The following is an 18390-nucleotide window of genomic DNA, read 5'->3' as shown; positions in this document are numbered from 1 at the left end:
CTGTTCCTGATCTCATTAGGCGCAGAGATTTGAGGCAAGAACAGTCTTACAGGGGAATTGTCCTGATTACCAGGAAACACACTGAGGCGAGGACTTGGTCTCTAATATTTATTAGTAGTACTTAACAAGAATCCTAACAAACTGAGAAAGCGTGGGAAAACCCAGCCATATAAACCCCAAAGGTTAAGGCGGTCCCGATCTGTGTCTCTTTGAATGGCTGAACAGTTCCTCAGTGCTACGCATGCGCTTGACAGTCTGGGTGAGAGCCCCCTGCTCGCCATCCTTACTCATGACAGGAATGATTGTCAAGCCTCTCGTTCCCTATAAAAAATCTAAGAGCAGACCTTATTGCTCTCCGGTATTTCATGGCACTTGTTGTGTAACTTCTTGCATGGATAGGAAGTTCTTCACAGTGCTCAGTCAACTGCAACCCAACAGGACTTCCAAAAAAAAAAGGAAAAAAAAAAGCCAGAATTGTAATAGTTGGAATGGTGGGGAGCATTATGGTTGTTCCTGTTTCAGGAATGATGATGATGATGTATTAAGCTTTATTTATTAAAGTTGACATAATATTGATATATTTATCATATTTTACCAACGCCCAGCACATTTTCCATATATCATGTTATTCAAGTCATTGCAAATGTTCACTTTTCCATTAGTCTCCACACTCTGGACATTTGGAGGAGTGTTTCCTTTCAACTTGCTCTTCCTGCTGCAGGTAAACAAAGCCAACATCGGCTTGATGAGGAAACTTGTTCGGAATGGTCCGGAACTTCATCCCGGTGCCAACTTCATTCAGCAGAGGGATACACAAATGAAACGGTGTGGTCTTTGATCATAAATGGCATTTTTCTACTTTACGGTCCCTTGATCCTGCAGTTTCAGTTCTTGCTCCAAGCATACGTAACTCTAGAGTCCTGAACATAACTCAAATGATCTGGATGGTTTCTTCCTGTCTGTTTTATTTCACTTACTTTTGCTAAGGTCCTTCTGTTTTTGAATGTAGGCAAAATTAACTCCTTTAAACATACTTGTCATGGAAAGCAAGGGTGTGCCTTACATGTAAAAACCTTGGAAACCTGGATTCCAGTTCAGCTGCTAGAAGCATGTACAATTTTAATTTAGTTTAATTTAATTCAAAATTAAAAATGATAATATTACTGATCATCACTTTAGACAAAGGGTGTTACTTTTTCTCTTCCTGAACAATTGAAGAGTGTAATGCCTGCACTGCCGCCTTTAATTGGTTAGATGAAGTTTTAGGGGAATCATTTTTATTAATAAGGCGTTTCCAAGGTATAAGAGGCCATGCTTTTTGGGGGGGTGTTAGAAGAGTTAATCATTTCAATATAAGTATGCTATATAAAATATGCTGTATTTTCCTGCCATTAGGAAATGCTGTCCTTACACAGGAGGGAATATCTTTCCTGAGAGGTTCCTTATAACACCAGGCAGCTTCTAAAACCAAAGCAGATAGGCATTTTTTGTCCTTCAAAATATTTACGTGCAAGTTTGAATCAACTTCTGTATTCTCTTTCTCTGTTCCTGCCCCTACATAGGTTTTTGAAATACGGAAACCGTGAGAAGATGGCTCAGGAGCTGAAATATGGTGACACTGTAGAGAGGCACCTTATAGATGGAGACATAGTCCTGTTTAACCGACAGCCCTCTTTGCACAAGCTCAGCATCATGGCTCATATAGTAAGGACAAAAGTATTTTAGGTTCCTCATTGTTTCATGATCCTTAGGACTTCCGGACAAGATACAGTAGGTTTTAGTAAGAGAATGAGAAGGCTGAGGTAGCGGGGTGTCTGTGGCAGACTTCAAATACAATCTGGGCATTTGGCTTTGTGACTCTTCTGGGAACCAAGTAGCAGACAAGTATTTTAATACCAGTAATGTACTAAATTATGTACTAATGTACTAAGGGACACGGTGGCACTGTAGGTTAAACCGCTGAGCTGCTGAGCTTGCTGATAAGAAGGTCGACGGTTCGAATCCGTGTGACGGGGTGAGCTCCCGTTGCCAGTCCCAGCTCCTGCCAACCTAGCAGTTCGAAAACATGCCAATGTGAGTAGATTAATAGGTACCACTTTGGCGGGCAGGTAACAGCGTTCCATGTAGTCATGCCGGCCACATAACCACGGAAGTGTCTATGGACAAACGCCGGCTCTTCAGCTTTGGAACGGAGATGAGCACCGCCCCCTAGAGTCGGACACGACTGGACTTAATGTCAAGGGAAACCTTTACCTTTACCTAATGTACTAAATAGATAACTATTCCATCGTTTCTGTAGAAAGTATAACCAGACTTGAGCAGGCAAAGATTCTAACAAATGTATGCATCCAACTGCATGTACCAAGTAAAAGTCCAGTGTAGTAGAATTAACTGCATCACTTTGAACTGCAGAGGAAGAAGAAATTAATGTTATAATATTCCTCCTGGTTTTTTTTTTAAGCCCAAATTTTCCTGTGTGTTAAGGAGAATTGGTTTCTAGCCCAGTTTTTAACTCACAGGGATTCTTTTATGAAGGAAAGCATTCAAATATTGGTTATTTGCCACTGGTTATTCTGAAATGTTCAGGTGGGATAGAAAGTACTTCCAGAAGGCCAATGGTTGCTATGGGATTCAGCAGCAACACCTACAGGCTGTAGGCTTCTCATTTATATTCCAACTCCTCATTTTGCTGCCATCCATAAATCCAGTCTGTATTTGAAATAACTAGGTTTTTCTAGAATTTTTCCCCAAGGTAGTGCACTGTGTGTGGATCTAGGTATCCTTTTAATGTAATGCTCCATCCTGTTGAGATTTTGGGTAAAGCTGTAACTTGTAGAATTAAAGAACTTTAAATAGCTACACTATGGTTTCATTTTAAGCAGGATGTGCAAAACCTTCTCTGAAACTTTCCACTTCTGTTCCTGATCATGTTCGTCTGGCCATTCCAAGTGTGCTCCAGTAGTTTTCCAGGTGTTACTCTTCTGAACCTGAAGTGGTTTGTGGTGTTCTGGATTTCTGGATGAAATCAGGAACATCTGGAAGATCATGAAGCATTTCTGGTTTAAGAAAACTACCAGGGCATCCCTGGAATGGCTGGATTGATGCAGTCTAGAGGAGAAACAGATTGTTCTGCTCCAGAATAGTAGGCTTTACACATAGCTAATTTTAAGCCTGCAGCATTGTCTGCAAACAACAATTAGGGTTGAAGTTGTGTTCCAGAACAAATAGGTCATTCTCTTTTTGTTGAAACAGACCTATTCAAAAACAAAGGCACACGTTTCCCATGATCACCACTGGCATATTTCGAAATCCTTGGGTATTTGTTTTCTTTCTTACTTTGGTTTAATGATGCGTTTCAGGCTAGAGTAAAACCGCACCGGACTTTCAGGTTCAACGAGTGTGTTTGCACACCATACAACGCTGATTTTGACGGCGATGAGATGAATCTTCATCTACCTCAAACCGAAGAGGCCAAAGCAGAAGCACTTGTCCTAATGGGGGTAAGTAGAGACCTCTGTTCCACTGGTGTGTGGGATGAGATAGACTGAGAGGCTGCTGTTGAATTCCCCTTGTTAGTTACAGCCTTCGTGAGTGGAAGGTTTTTCAGTGGTGCAAAGTTATCTGCAGGATCTCATCTTCCCACTGGAATCAGGCCAGCCAATTTGATCTACCCAGAGCAAACTAGTAGTGGTTCCCTGCTGCATTGGGGGGTGGGGCAGGGGGGGGCTGAGGCTTGGTGGTGCTGCTTTTTAGTGGCAGCGCCAATTCTTTGGAACAGCCTCACAGTGGACATCCAGTAGATCCAGTAGATTCCTACCTTGACAACTTCCCAACTGAGCTCTTTTAGCGGGCATTAGGGCCATGAATACATTATAGTTTAGCTTTGTTATTTAATTTTATGCCATGTTTTTAATTGCTTTTTTTTCCTCCTTAGAGATACTGTTTGCCATATCTTTTTGGAACTCTGTAACATCCTTTTTATTACCCCCTCTGAAACCACCTCGCTGATCACTCCAACCCCAATTAAATTTTAAGCTAGTTAAGTCCACCAGTTCCAGTGCTGGAGCTGGGGCTATTTTGCTAGCTCGTTGGAAAAACAGTCTATTTATTGGTTCCTGTGCTTGCTACTAATCAGATTCTGAACCAACAAAGCGCCCCTTCTCTTATCCCATGGCTGCTGTTCCTTTAGGTGAAGGATTTTGTCCGTTTTTTCCCCTTTTTGCTCTGTTTTGTTTCTGAAGTCTGGATATACAGTACAGTACTGTATAAACATGCAGATGGTAGTTCTCTTTTCTTTAGTTCTCCACCATCTGTATGTTTTTATAGATAACTCCATATCTAAATAGTTAGTGAAGCAAGACTTAATTGGTCATTCTTAATTGGTCATTCTTTAGGAAGGCTTGTTCTTGGGTACGCTTGGTGTTAATTTTGTTTTAATGATACTTTCCATAGTCTACTCGAAACCAACATTAAGTGCCTCCACTCTCAACCTTTGCAGTGTCCAGTTCTCCACATTTGCCTTGTCAAAGACCTACTTCAGACACTGATACCTGCCCCAAATTCTCTGCAGTGAAGATAGAGGAAATAAATCATTACGCTCAGCTGCCACTTCCTGAATCTTCTTTAGCATATATTTGAAGCCCCTGTTCTCTAACAATCCAACTTGCTGCCTTAAACCTAGTTTATGGTTCTTTGTTCTTATTTGGGGAAGACTTCAGTTGCATCAAGAAAGCCTGAGATTTCTATAAAGGCCAGGCCCTCCAAGCTTTCAACTTCCTTATTACTGATTTTTTTTCATTTTGGAGAAGGTTGATATATAAAACCTTATTAGAGAGAAATACCCACTGGGATAAATTTTGAGTAAACGCACATACTGTTTTGCTGTCAACAGTCTAAACCTGTGCCTTGGCAACTTTAAGATGTGTGGACCTCAACTGCCATGCTGGCTGGGGAATTCTGGGAATTAAAGTCTTCACGTCTTCAAACTGCAGAGGTTGAGAAATAATGATCTAAATGATTGATCTGCAGTATTGGAAACCAATATAATAGAATTTGATGCTCTTATGTGCACAGAAAAGAAGGATATGTAAAATGTGTCATGGCTTAAAAGTCATGATTATGTATTTAAACACATAAAAAAACCTTATCTTACAGTATATACTTGACCAAGAAAGTTAAGTAATTAACTATAAATGTGAAGTTATGCAACATGCTATTAAGTGATGTGATTTCTTTTCTGGGAGGAAGACCACTGTAGAATAAAATATTTTCTCTTCTCAGACCAAAGCAAACTTGATAACACCAAGGAACGGAGAGCCCCTCATCGCCGCCATTCAAGATTTTCTAACAGGTTTGTATTTGAAATTATGTTATCAAAGGTAAGGGCATTTTATTAACTTCAAAAGAGTCTCAGATGGGTCTTTGTAGAAATTTGGGATGTAACTGGAAGAGGGGAATGCATCTCGCTGTGTTGGTGAACTGTACTGAACTGATCGTTACAGGCAGGAATTTATTGTTAGATGGAACTTATTGTTAGATCAGTGCTTTGAAATAACTTCTCCTCCTAAACTAAGAAATTAAACTAAGAAATTCCTCCTAAACTAAGAAATACAGTTTCACAGATTTTTTTCCCCCCAATTAAGAAGGCTAGTATTGAGGTATGTCTGCAGTAGTTATATACGAACTGGAGGATTGATCCACTTTTGCAGCAAATCTTTCCCTAAAAGTGACTGCTTTTGACACAGCCTTAACAACTTTATTAAGATGAAAGAACATTTATATACAGTATATAAAGAAGGAAAGTGCCAAGTGATAAAATATATATTTTTTTTATAACCCTTTTGCCCTTTTATCTTCTTATCACGTAAATTATCTTTGTTAAATAAATATATAGGGTTTTTATTTTTGGTTGTTTTACATCACTATTATGCACAGTGTTGTTGTATGAAAACTTGGTAGCTGGTAAAATGCACATTGCTTAATGCTTTTCTTTCCACTGCACAACGTACATTTTGTTCTGCATTTTTTATTTTATATTTTAGGTGCTTATCTCCTCACACTGAAAGACACTTTCTTTGACCGAGCAAAAGCATGTCAGTTGATTGCCTCTATTCTGGTTGGCAAGGATGAAAAAATTAAAGTTCGCCTCCCACCTCCAGCAATTCTTAAGGTATGGCTGTCAGAGAGAGAGAATGCTCAAGTTCAGGAACTAATCGCTAGGATTTTTCTGGAATGGGCTCATTTCTTACAGGCATAGATCAGCAGGCTTCATTGGTGCTGTTGTGCCATGTAGCAAAATGAATTTTTGAAGGGGAGGATGCTATCTAAGGCCCCTTGTTTATCATAAATCATATTGCAATAAATAAATCAGAGTGAAATACAGGAGAAACTTCATTTTAATGACTAGTTGGGGAGGGGATGTCTGTTATCCCTCCAGCCAGAAATCTTTGAGTTTGGAATGCTATTGGGACGGTTGAAACAGTATTAGAACAGTTCCAGTATAGTTGAAACAATCCATTTTAACTCAGGTTGGCCGTTTTCAGGTCGCGGCATTTTGCACATCCCTCGTCAGAGGGCGGGAATGGTTAGGAAAGAAGCCAGACTCACCCAGAGCTAATGGGCGAAGACAGTGCTGTTTGATACTATACAAACATTCTGCAAAGTGTATTTACGAGACTTCATGTGTATAAATGTCTGTTCACGCGTATATCTAGCTTAAATATATATTCTAACACCTACTTAACTTAAAAGTCAGAACTTAACTAAACGACTTAAATTTCTAATACTTTGCTTAAAGGACACACAGCTTCACTGCTAGTTTCTTCCTCCTTTACCTTACCTACAGGCTTAGGAATGCTAACAGCTTCTCCCCTGAATGCTTTCTTGCCAGTTATCCAGGACCTGAACCACGTGGAACTCGCTCTGCTACTCCCTAATGTCCAGGGCTCTGTCTTTTTCGCTGGCTCTTTTATGCCCGCTCTTCTTCGGTTTCAGCTCCATCAGGCACCTTCCTGGATCTTCTCCCTGGCCGTGGGTCCTCTGGTGTCTGGCTGTCCCAGCCCTTGCCGCCTCTGCGCCACACCTTGTCTAGTCTCTTCTCACGCCGGCAGCATCTCCTTTCAAACCTAGAAGAAAACCCTCTCCTCCTGTCTACTTGCTCTAGCTTCTTTTATACTTCTGTGTTTTTAAACCCTATGTGCCAGCTTGCGGGTGCTTCTACGGCGTTTGAAAGCTGCCCCCCTTCTCTGCAAGGGCCTGCATACCTTAGTTGGGCAGCTGACAGTCAGACCACTGCAGAGTAAAAACCTGTAACCTTGATAATCACCTGTAACGTTTCTGTTTCAGGGCAGTTCGTCCTTCCGCACCCTGATTTGTAAGCCTTTCTTCTTGCCTGTTTTTTTAGCCCGTCACCTTGTGGACAGGAAAACAAGTGTTTAGTATCATTCTGAAGCCTGGCGACAGTTGTCCAGTCAAGGCCAATCTCAGAACCAAAGGCAAACAGTACTGTGGCAAAGGAGAGGACTTGTGCAGTAATGATTCCTGTAAGTGGTGTGGCTACCCTGATTTTTTATCACGCTCGTTGGCTGCTAGGGTTTATTGAAAAGACGCTTCTGAGCTAATGCGCTTTCATAAAACGGTGGTGTTGTATGTCAGAATGTTTTCTTCAGAAGGTGTGTCGGTTTAAGACAGATGAAAGAAAAGCTACTTAACTCTTCATGTATAACTCACTAGTAGAATTCACTTTTGCCAGATGTGGTGAAGGCTCTTTTCCAGATGTCTAGCAAGCAGTTAGAAAAAGGGCCTGCAGGGTAGTATGGTCAGTGGCATTTAACCCTGATCGTGCAAACAGTTTCAAACATGGTAGGCTTAATCACGGTAGGAGTAATCAAGGTAGGCAGTAAAAATATACTCCAGCCTTTACTTCTGTGGAAGGTTGAGGACAGTGTTAAGCTGAAGGATTCATTGAAACAACACCATCATGTTTTGCAGTCCAAACAGGGCAAATGCAGAATGTGGAGTCTGGGTAGACCCTCACGCACAGCGAACTTTGAATTTCATAGGTTTGTTTTCTCTAGACAATTTGGTCTAACAGTTTCCAGATTCAGAAAATACATTGCTTAAGACCCTCTGGTTCTAATGAGATTTCTAACTGTGTTAATACTTCCGACTTTTTTTATTAGGTTGGGCATCAAGGAAAGCTCAGTCAATCCTATTTGTCACGTAGTTTGGTTTTGGCTATGGTAGCAGATGAATCAGAAGCTTATCTGTCCAAATCAGAAGATTTGGTCCAAATCAAGATGTCAAACTGCCCCTAAGTTATTCTAAATTGTGATTCCAAGGGGATGTTGCTAAGGAACGTGTCCGCGCCTGCAGTACAAAGCAGTTTGTTCCTGGAGCAGAAAGTCCAATGAAGGAAGGATGTTAAAGGATCTTATAAAGTCACCTTCCAATTAAACTCAAGTCAGGTGATTTACACGGACACATTCGTGCAATTTTCTTGGCGTGATATAAAAGTGATTTCCCATTGTCTTCTGCCAAAGTGTTTGGTCTATGCAGCATCCACAGACTTCCCAAATCCCTACCCATGTATTAACCAATGCCAATTGTCCTAACAGCCAGGAAACACGCTGAGACAAGGAACTGGTCTCTAATGTTTTATTGCTTGTACATAACAGGAATCCTAACAAACTGAAGAAGCATGAGAAAAACCCAGCCATATAAACCCCAAAGGTTAAGGCGGTTCCAATCTGTGTCTCTTTGAATGGCTGACCAATTCCTCAGTGCTACGCATGCGCTTGACAGTCTGGATGGAAGCCCCCTGCTCGCCATCCTTACTCACGACACCAATCCTACCTAATTTTTTAGATCATTATTATAGCTACACTGTAAGCAGGGGGCAGTTTTCACTCTCTGTTGTCCAAGAAATTAGCAAAGCCCAATTTGGTTTTGCAGTTCTTAATCTGTTTGAATTGGGAAATAACTTAGCTTTAAAACCTGCAAAGTCTGACATTCTAGGTTCTGCTGTGTTTCTATCCTTGGCTTACTCTTTTGGCACGCTTTTAATTAGCTTTTAATCCTCTTGGACTTTAATGAACATACTCCTTTGAATATGTCCTATTCGGTTTCAGTTGTCAAAAAAATAAATTGTTTGATTCCTCCCACCCTTCTTATAGTTCCAGTTCTAATAATTTCTTCATCTATCAGATAAATTGCTGTCTGTTAATGTGAGAGTATTTTGAATGGATGAGCCAGGGACTTTACTATTAGTTTTGCTATTTTTTTTTGACAAGCTGTGAAAAATAGGAAAGAAAAATAAAGTTAAAATAGATATTGTATTGTAAATTTGGCCAGAGATTACTTCTAATTTTTAATGTGGTTGTAGGATTATATCCATGATGTACCATATCAGACTATAAATCGTTCCCAAGGTAGGAAGTTCCTCCATTCAAGAAATCATTTGCATAAAAAACTAGCATGCTAGTTTTATTCTATGTTGAGCGCTTTTCCAAGGTGATGGTTTTCAGTTTATATAGAGAACTTCTCACTTTGTTAGACCTTATATGATAGGTAAAGAGGTCCAGGTAAATTAACATGCTTAAGTAATCTTTGCATAAAACAAGCAAATGAAAGCAAAAGGCTGTGCAACCGTTTTTTATTTGATTCCAAAAATGCGCTATAGACTGTGTAACAAAAGGTGCTTTGGAGCACACAAGATCAGAAGCAACAGATATACGTAGCGTCCTGTATGTTACCTGTACATAGTTAATTTTTTAAGACAGCCGTGTCCCCTCCCAGGATCATGCAGCTGCTGCACAATACCATAAAAAGATGCAGCTGCATTAAAGAATTGTGGACAGGTGCTGTTTCTGCCCTTGTGTGCTCCAAAGGAAAGAAGGATAAAAGCTGCCTTCTCTGGAATGTTTATTTGGCCAACTGAATGAATTTGTGTTTCAGATGTCACAATCCACAACAGTGAGTTGATGTCTGGCAGCATGGACAAGGGAACTTTGGGGTCTGGATCCAAGAATAATATATTCTACATTTTGCTGAGAGACTGGGGCCAAGTTGAGGCAGCTGACGCTATGTCACGACTAGCTAGGCTTGCTCCTGTCTACCTCTGTAAGTATCTTGAACCATGCTTTATTCTTCATTTATGTTACATTTTAATTTCCCTTTGTTCTTTCTACTGCTTATTTTACCTTCATAGTGATGCAGTAAAAGAGGTTGGTTTGAGAGAGATTGACCCAATATCCCTAACAAGCTGGGGTTTGGGGAAGAGTGCAGACACAAGCTGTTATGGCATCCTAGGACTAATAACGATAATTCCAGCGGAGCTGCTGTTGTGCCTTTGTCCAGCAGCGAAATAAGGATCTTATGCTGAGAGTGAGGAAAGCACAATGCAGTGACCTTTTAATGGTCTTCTTGCTCTGCCTTATGGAAGGACCCCTAGCTCTTCATATATTAATAAATTCCAAATTGTTGGTACGTAAAACCACATTCAGAACCACATTCACACCTTTAAGCCATTTTACTCTTCCCAACATCATATGCACAAACTTACAAATATTAAATCAAGATGTGGCAATGGTAGGACAATGTGTGAGTGCCTCCTCCACTGTATACATCCAGCATAGAGTGCTTGAGAGCCGACTCTTTTGAAACATTCGCTTGGGTGTCCCGTGAACACGAACAAAAAATAGCTCTTTAAATTAGTCACATAGTAAGATCATAAGAAATACCGGTAATATTCTTTAAGAGCCTGAACAATTTGTCAGAATGGGGTAGTCCAATTCTACACTGAAAAGTATTCGAAAGTCTTGGCAGCCAAAGCCAGCAAAAAGACCGTCTCATGTAAAATGTCCTCTCTTGCACCAGTGTCCTAATGCATACACTTGATCTTGCTTTGCAACCACATAGCTAATCGTGGGTTTTCCATTGGAATTGGTGATGTCACCCCTGGGCAAGGGTTGCTGAAGGCAAAATATGAACTTCTGAATGCCGGCTACAAGAAATGTGATGACTATATTGAAGCACTGAAGACTGGTAAGCTACAGCAACAGCCTGGCTGCACAGCAGAAGAGACACTAGAGGTTAGTCGTATCCCATTTGCAAAGGAGTGAGTAATGTGCACGCCAAGTTCAGAAATTGGGCTTATACCCGCTTTACCTTCAAGAGCATTACAAGTCTACAGCGGGTGCTGCGTAGCCATTAAAATCTGAATTTCTGCTTTATGATGATTTGAAATTGAAGAATGAGGCAGCTCCTCTTGAGTTCTCTTGCCAAAGAAGCTATGTCCTCTTTAGTTCTGAAAGGACCCCTGCGGGATAAATTTTTACAATTAGTAACCACGATTAGTCTTGTCAACTGAGGAAGTTCAAAGCGATCGGTCTTTTGTCCATTATTGTCGGGGCACTTTATTCTATTCCAAACAATATGTATTGGATTGCTTTCTTAGGAATAACGTCAACTTCTGATTAGAATCAGTTGTGATGAAATGAAAACGGGCATTTTCTTGTAAGGATTGCTTGTTAATTGAGTGTTCTCCTAGGCACTGATTCTGAAAGAGCTGTCTGTCATCCGAGACCATGCTGGCAGTGCCTGTCTTAGAGAACTAGACAAGAGTAACAGCCCCCTCACCATGGCTCTTTGTGGTTCAAAAGGTAGGATTGACCATTCAAATTGCTACCTATCTCTGTGGCCAATAAATAGATGTTTGCGGCTGCATTCTGCTAAGGCACAGTTATTGTATATTCCTGGCAGTAGGAATCAGCGGCGTCCAATATAGAGGCAAAGTTCTATCCAAGAGAGATCAGTCTAGTTTAGCCTGAAAATAGGATCTCAGATAACTCTGCATGCATTCTATTGGTTGAAATTCTTCCTAGTTAAACAATAGCGGTTGCAGCTCCATTCCAAAGTCAACTGGAGCCTTAGGCATAGCCATGGTCTATAATGTGGACCGTTTTGCTTTATCCCCACTGAAGGGGTTGTGTGGACCATTTTGCTGGAGAGATGGAAGTTCAGCCGGGAGATACAAGGTGGAATATGATTCACTGGGCCATATCTCATGGCTTGAATGGCCCTGACTACATAACTGACTATCCTTCCCTTTTATTAGGGGTCTGGACATCATTTTCTACAGGTTTATTATATTATACAGACTTCCTATTGCCTTCTCCGTACCCCCCGCTAAAGGTTTTTGGGTCCAGAGCAGCACAATCAGCAATACATTTATATCAGGGCATGTTACTATAATATGAATGCTATTCCTGTGCCTTAGATATAGTACCATTGTTCAGAGAATAGACAACCCTATCTTAGTTTTACTTTAATTTGAGTTCTGTTCAATTTGCTCTCCATCTAGGTCTAAGTCAGCAGGATGTAATTCATGCTACTTATGCATGTATGAAGTAGGCAGCTTGCCTGCATTTGCCCACAGAAATTTGCAGTTTGCTTTTTCAGATCTGTTTGGTGCATCCTTACCATGGATCATTTAAACCAGATATTCTGCATGTGCAAACTTAGTAAGAATGGCTTTGGAAGGATTTGCTTTAGTTAAAAGGTAAAATCTCTTTTGAGTAGACTTGGGGGATTCATGGATACATCCATGTGAGCTTTTTCAGCAGGGATACAGAAGTGGTTAGCCATTGCCCTCTTCCTGGATGATTTTCAACCTCCCAGTTCACCCTAAAGGCCTGAGATTCCTGGTAGGCTCCCATCCAACCACTAACCAGATATGGTTATACTTTGTTTTGTTTTTTAAACCTCAGGTTTTGCTTCACAGCCAGGCAGACAATAAGTTCTAAAGAGCTTCAAAACAAGAAGCACTTACTCATAATAAGCGCAACATTATAGGATAATGGAACAAACTTTCTATAGTGACTTTTGAGAGGTTATTCATCCTAGTAAAGTAGAATAGGAATAAAACTCTGTGATAACATGTTGCTTTCAGTCATGAGAGAAAGATGTTGCTGACCTTTGCTGTGGTTGTTTTTTCTAATAGGATCTTTTATTAATATATCCCAGATGATTGCTTGTGTAGGGCAACAAGCTATCAGTGGGTCGCGAGTGCCCGATGGCTTTGAAAATCGTTCCTTGCCTCATTTTGAGAAGCATTCCAAGGTAAGGAGCCCGGGATTTAGGTAGGACATTGGCAGTATTGTGAAACAAGGCAGTGTGGATGAGAATAGGTGGTGCTCAGCAGCAGGAAGGGACAATGAATCTTGGGGAGTTTAGCTCCCTCTGCCAGAGACCACTAGTTGAAGACCTTGGTGTTGGTGAGGTGGTGACTTCTTATAGTCTCAGACCCCACCCCAGAGCCCCATGGATGCGGAGTGGGGTCTGTAGATTCCAACAGCACAGGGAATCCAGCCGACGCAACAGGCCTCGGAGTGGGGGGAGGCGCGTTGGAGTGGAGTGCTGGTCATCCCCTCCCAACACACCCAGAGGCAGGGGAGCGTCATCAGGGTCCTTCCAGTGTGAGTGTTGGACTCCCTCCTGGGTGTGAGAGACGCGGGGGAGTCCAGGATGGTATGGTGGTATGTAAGAGTACCCACCCCTGAGTGAGAGACAGGAGGTGGGTAGGAATGGATGTGGTGCCCCCCTGTGGACCAGTGAGAGAGGCAGAGGAGGGACACAGGGAGTGTGGGGTGAGGGTTAGGCCCTAACAGCGCCGAGAGCTGGTGCGCTGGGGGTCCTGCCATCCCCTGTGTCTGTCTGTCTCTGTGTGGAAGGATGTGTGTGTGGGGGAGGGGACCCTTATTTCAATCCAGGGACTCTGGAGGTCTAGGAACAGTTAAAAAACATTATCAGAATGATAACTGCTGCTGATTGGTGCTCTTTGAATAAAGAACCAGAACACTTAGCACAGGGCTTTTCTGTTGGGCAACTTGTCCAGTTCTCATCATCTGGGAAATGTAGAGGATTGTGGGACTTCTGGTTCTGCCCCGAACATGGAATCCTGCAGAGCCCACCAGGCAGTGGAAGATGCTGTTGGAATGGAATAAAGCTGGAAGGACTTTTTGTATTGGGAGATGGCCCCAGACTGACTATGGTTCTGAAAAACAATTGAAATCACACTAAATTGCTATTGTTGCCCTGGAGAAATATTGGATAATCTTGAGTATTTCTCTAGGGGGTATATTGTGGTGTGCAAAATGGCCCTCAGTTTGCTGCTTCTCATCCTTGCTGCTTCTTCTAGGATGCGTCTTCTCCCATGTTGCTTTCTATAGATTGTCCACATGTTCATGTGGTGCTTCTTAAAAATTCATAAAGCTACACAAAGATTTTGGATAGCTCACCAGTCCTGATAACAAGCATGTGCTCTTTTAATTATATTTTACCTTCTTCCAAGGAATATGTGATCAGACGGCTTCTGATTTGGCCCTCATGACAATCGTGTGAGGCAAACTGGATCAGTGTGTTTCATTGCCAAATGGCGATTTGAACCTGTCTTGCCAGTACTATTCCAATATATTAACCACACTGACTGTGAAAGTAAATTCTAGAGCAATATATTTCAGAAGTCTTTTTCTTTTCAGCTTCCAGCCGCTAAAGGTTTTGTTGCCAACAGCTTCTATTCTGGGTTGACTCCCTCTGAATTTTTCTTCCACACCATGGCTGGTCGGGAAGGTCTTGTTGATACAGCTGTAAAAACAGCTGAAACAGGATATATGCAGGTAATTGGAGGCACTTTTCTATAGTAGGACCATCAGTGTAGCCAACTATAAGTATTTATTCTCCTTTAAGTCAAGAGTTATTTCCCTGCCAACTTCTGGTCTCTGTCTCCTTTCTGGTTTCAGTTCTGAGGACAAAGAAAGAAAAGAAATATCGAAAGAATGAACCATTATGTCTGCAGATCTCTGCTATGATAAATAGACAGACAGATGTACATACGCACACAGACATATACACATGTATATTGCATGTGTATAGTTAGCAAGGAAGAGAATGAACTGTTTTAAAGTTTTAAGAAAACATTTTGTCTGGTTCTTTGGAACAGATTGATTACTTGTTTACTTAGCAGCCAAATGCATTCATTATTGTTTCATATGGGAAAAACTCCCACTTGGGAGAGAAATCCAAAATACTAATTGCTCCAGACTGTTATTTTTTCTATCTTCCGGTCATCATACTTTACAGTTGTTTCTGTTCCTCTTTCACCCTTCCTAGATATTGTCACTGGAAGGAGCAGGCAACATGATTGACCTATAAAAATACTGTGGTACCTCTTGTGTCTATTGACCCCTCCCTCCAAGTTTTCAGCTAAGAAACAGCCACCACAACTTGTTCAGGGATTACTACGTCATCTACAAAGAAAATGTGCCTAGTTAACTTTGGGTTTTTTATTTCTTTAATGGGGACACTCAAGTTAATTTCTTCTAGAAGTACCTATAGATGGCTCAGTAAGTGCTATATGTAGAATATGGTATGCTAATTAAACTTTTGATTAAAAAAGTTAACTATGGATATAGCCAAGCTAATTAACAACACCCTGGGTTTTTCTTTAATTACTTTGGTCCATTAAGGATCCTGAATAGAAGGTTATCTTTATAGTTACATTTCAGTGTAGTAGGCTTAAAAAGATTGCCTTTTCCACAAATGGTTGACATATTTCCAGATATATACTTACTTTTGCTATGCAGCTGTATAACTGAATAAACATTCTCCTGGATATCCAAAAGTAGGAAGTAGACCTCAACTCCTTTTATTGGTAGTTAGTGGGAATTGGTTGCCGCCCCCTGTCTTGAATAATATCTTGAGTCTGTAGCTGTGTATCTCCCTTAAAGAGGGTATTTCTCTACCTTCCCCCAGAGACGATTGGTGAAATCCCTTGAAGATCTATGTTCACAGTATGACTTGACCGTCAGGAGTTCTACAGGGGACATTATACAGTTCATTTATGGTGGGGATGGTTTAGATCCTGCAGCCATGGAAGGGAAGGATGAACCTTTGGAGTTCAAGCGTGTTCTGGACAATGTCAGAGTAAGTATTAGTACAGGGTATCTTTTTAAATAAAAGTAATTGTCAGGATGCTCTAGCAAGCTTGAAGGCCTTGGAGTTTAATTCCTGGTTGGCCCAGTCATAGTTTAAGTTTCTGCAAGATTCTTAATCTTGCAAGGTTTTATCTGGCATTATTTTGTAAAACTACTTTGAAAAACACATCTCCAGCTGCAGTAGAGAACTTCGAAGGACCTGGATAAGAATTTTTGTTTCATATGGTTATATTTGTACAAGAAACTTGAGCAGCATTCATTTGGAATGCATATTGAATTTTCTGAAGAACCCAAGCATAAAATGGCGCTGTAATTGATCTGTATTCTTTGTTGTTGCTTTAGGCTGTGTATCCAAGCCGAAGTGAGCCTGCTCTTAGTAAAAATGAATTGGTGCTAACAGCTGAATCCATCATGAAGAAAAATGAATTCCTTTGTTGCCAGGACAGCTTCCTGCAGGTATTGTTTTATTTAGATTCCTTTTCCACACAAAGATTATTCTTTGTAAAAGGAGCTGCCATCTTTAGAACTCAAAATGAATTCCCTGTATTCTGTCTGATTGGTCCCATCTTGATCATTTAATCGATAGAATTGAGGTTAATGTACGTTCCTCTCCACAAGCCCAGGCTTCTCAGAGATTGCAAGCTTGGAATTGATAAGATTCCTAAATCTTCACTTTTAAGGCCACGTATTGTTTTAAGACAAGATAGGACTTGATTGTTTTGGTGTCTTTGCCGGATGTGGTGTTGATATCCAATACCAGAGGTTTGCTTCAAAAAATAAACTAAGGTGTAAAAACATGTTTGTTTTTGTAAAAGTTGGGTGGGAATGTTTCTTCAAGGACATCAAAATACTGCTTTGTTTTTCCTGTTCATTCTTGAAGGCATTAACTGAAAGTGGCTATGTGGCCTATAATAAGGTAATTGTAGCATGTGTGTGTGTCTGTGTGTGTCTGTGCACACATTATGCAGAGGCTCATAATGCACTAAAGTCAGTTGACTATTGGAGCAGCATATCACCCTATTAAAATACTAAATAAATCAGTATCATACTGGAACCTACCCAGTTTATTTGTGTTGTCACTTAGTTTGCCTAGTGGAGATTTAAGCACATCCTCTTTACCACACAGATGATATTTTGCATAAACTGGATACTCCCAACAATATGATGTTCTTTCCCAGTGTACCATGGACAGTCTCAGAATCTTCAGTATCTCCTTTTTTTGGGTCCAGCTTCAGACTTTTCTGGAAGGAAGACCAAGACCAGATTCTGCATTGGCAATTTCTACTCTTGTTCATCCCTCCCTCCCCTCTTCTTTCCTTTATAGACATTATTTCCTTAGCCAGAGGTTATCTTTGGTGGCTTCGTTTATACAACAATACGAAAAAGAGGCAATAATAGCTAATTTTTCTGCATATCCGATGTTTGCCTGGGCCATTGATTCTTTCAGGCAACTACATAAGTTTCTTTCTTTCTTCCTCTTCCGTCTTGGCAAAGAGAGTTGCGATGCAAAGATACCAGAATGCCACACTGAGATTGCAGTTGCCCTCTGAGCATAACTGTTGAACACATTATTGGATTCGTCCACCACTGTGTGCAGCTGGAAGTGCACTCCAAACTGCTGTCAAGCATGATTAATTCCTCCAACAGTTCTTGGTTCAGAGGCTTAAACAATCAAGGCCACCTAGATATTCCACCGATCCCTTCTAATAAAAGGAAGGAAAAGTGACAGACATTAGCGCACTTTCTTCCTATATAAAAGAAGTCTGAAGTAATGTATCATGATGTAACATATTCACAAGGGGCATTGCAGGCTTATTGGATTTATTTTAGCACAAGACATGGTCACTACAAGGGAGTACCTCAACTAGAGGCTCTTCAGGCTTATGTAACCTTGTCCTTATTCCCCCCAGAAGGGAAATTTGATCAGCTAGATCTTCTCTGAGCCATTAAGTTCATCAAACAAGAACTTCAAATCTTGAGTTTGAAATAGGCCTGCTAGTTAGTTATCAAAAGGTTTAAAACTCTACTGCCTGTGGAAATAACCAGTGGGCTGGGAGGATGCTGTGAATTTCATACCCATCGTCAGAAGCATTCCTTGAGCAGCCAAAGTCATAAATGCCTACAGGCACTATTCTCCCCTCTGGTTCTTGTTCCTGTAATTTGTAGAATATGTCCCTCAAGAAGGAATCCCACCCCCCAAAAATTTTCTGAATTTGAACCATAAACTTAGCAGTCATGGAAAAAGAGAAATCCTCCATGGATGGATTATATCCATCTGGAATTAGAAGAGATCAGGGAGCTGGCCAGGTTTGATCACCATATCAAATCCTTTTGGGGAGCTCAAATAAAAGAGGAAGCAAAAAGCACCGTTCTGAGAAGAGTATTAAATGCCCCCTGA

The 18390-nt window shown here is 40.9% G+C and overlaps 1 protein-coding gene across 1 annotated transcript in view; it reads left to right on the top strand.

Moving 5' to 3' along the window:
- The window catches only part of POLR3A (RNA polymerase III subunit A), a 49383-nt gene that overhangs the window by 14181 nt on the left and 16812 nt on the right, over nucleotides 1-18390 (top strand). The window contains exons 9-21 of the mRNA XM_063307689.1: nucleotides 722-825; nucleotides 1563-1704; nucleotides 3360-3500; nucleotides 5281-5350; nucleotides 6042-6169; nucleotides 7403-7541; nucleotides 9955-10119; nucleotides 10918-11090; nucleotides 11549-11660; nucleotides 13001-13119; nucleotides 14538-14675; nucleotides 15811-15981; nucleotides 16335-16448. Coding sequence (XP_063163759.1) covers nucleotides 722-825; nucleotides 1563-1704; nucleotides 3360-3500; nucleotides 5281-5350; nucleotides 6042-6169; nucleotides 7403-7541; nucleotides 9955-10119; nucleotides 10918-11090; nucleotides 11549-11660; nucleotides 13001-13119; nucleotides 14538-14675; nucleotides 15811-15981; nucleotides 16335-16448 — 1716 coding nt within the window. The remainder of the gene's footprint in view (nucleotides 1-721; nucleotides 826-1562; nucleotides 1705-3359; nucleotides 3501-5280; nucleotides 5351-6041; nucleotides 6170-7402; nucleotides 7542-9954; nucleotides 10120-10917; nucleotides 11091-11548; nucleotides 11661-13000; nucleotides 13120-14537; nucleotides 14676-15810; nucleotides 15982-16334; nucleotides 16449-18390) is intronic.

The sequence above is a fragment of the Candoia aspera genome, chromosome 6 (genome assembly GCF_035149785.1).
Source record: "Candoia aspera isolate rCanAsp1 chromosome 6, rCanAsp1.hap2, whole genome shotgun sequence".
Taxonomy (NCBI): domain Eukaryota; kingdom Metazoa; phylum Chordata; class Lepidosauria; order Squamata; family Boidae; genus Candoia; species Candoia aspera.
Note: the sequence above shows the minus strand (reverse complement) of the source record. Positions and strands in the feature narration are given on the sequence as shown.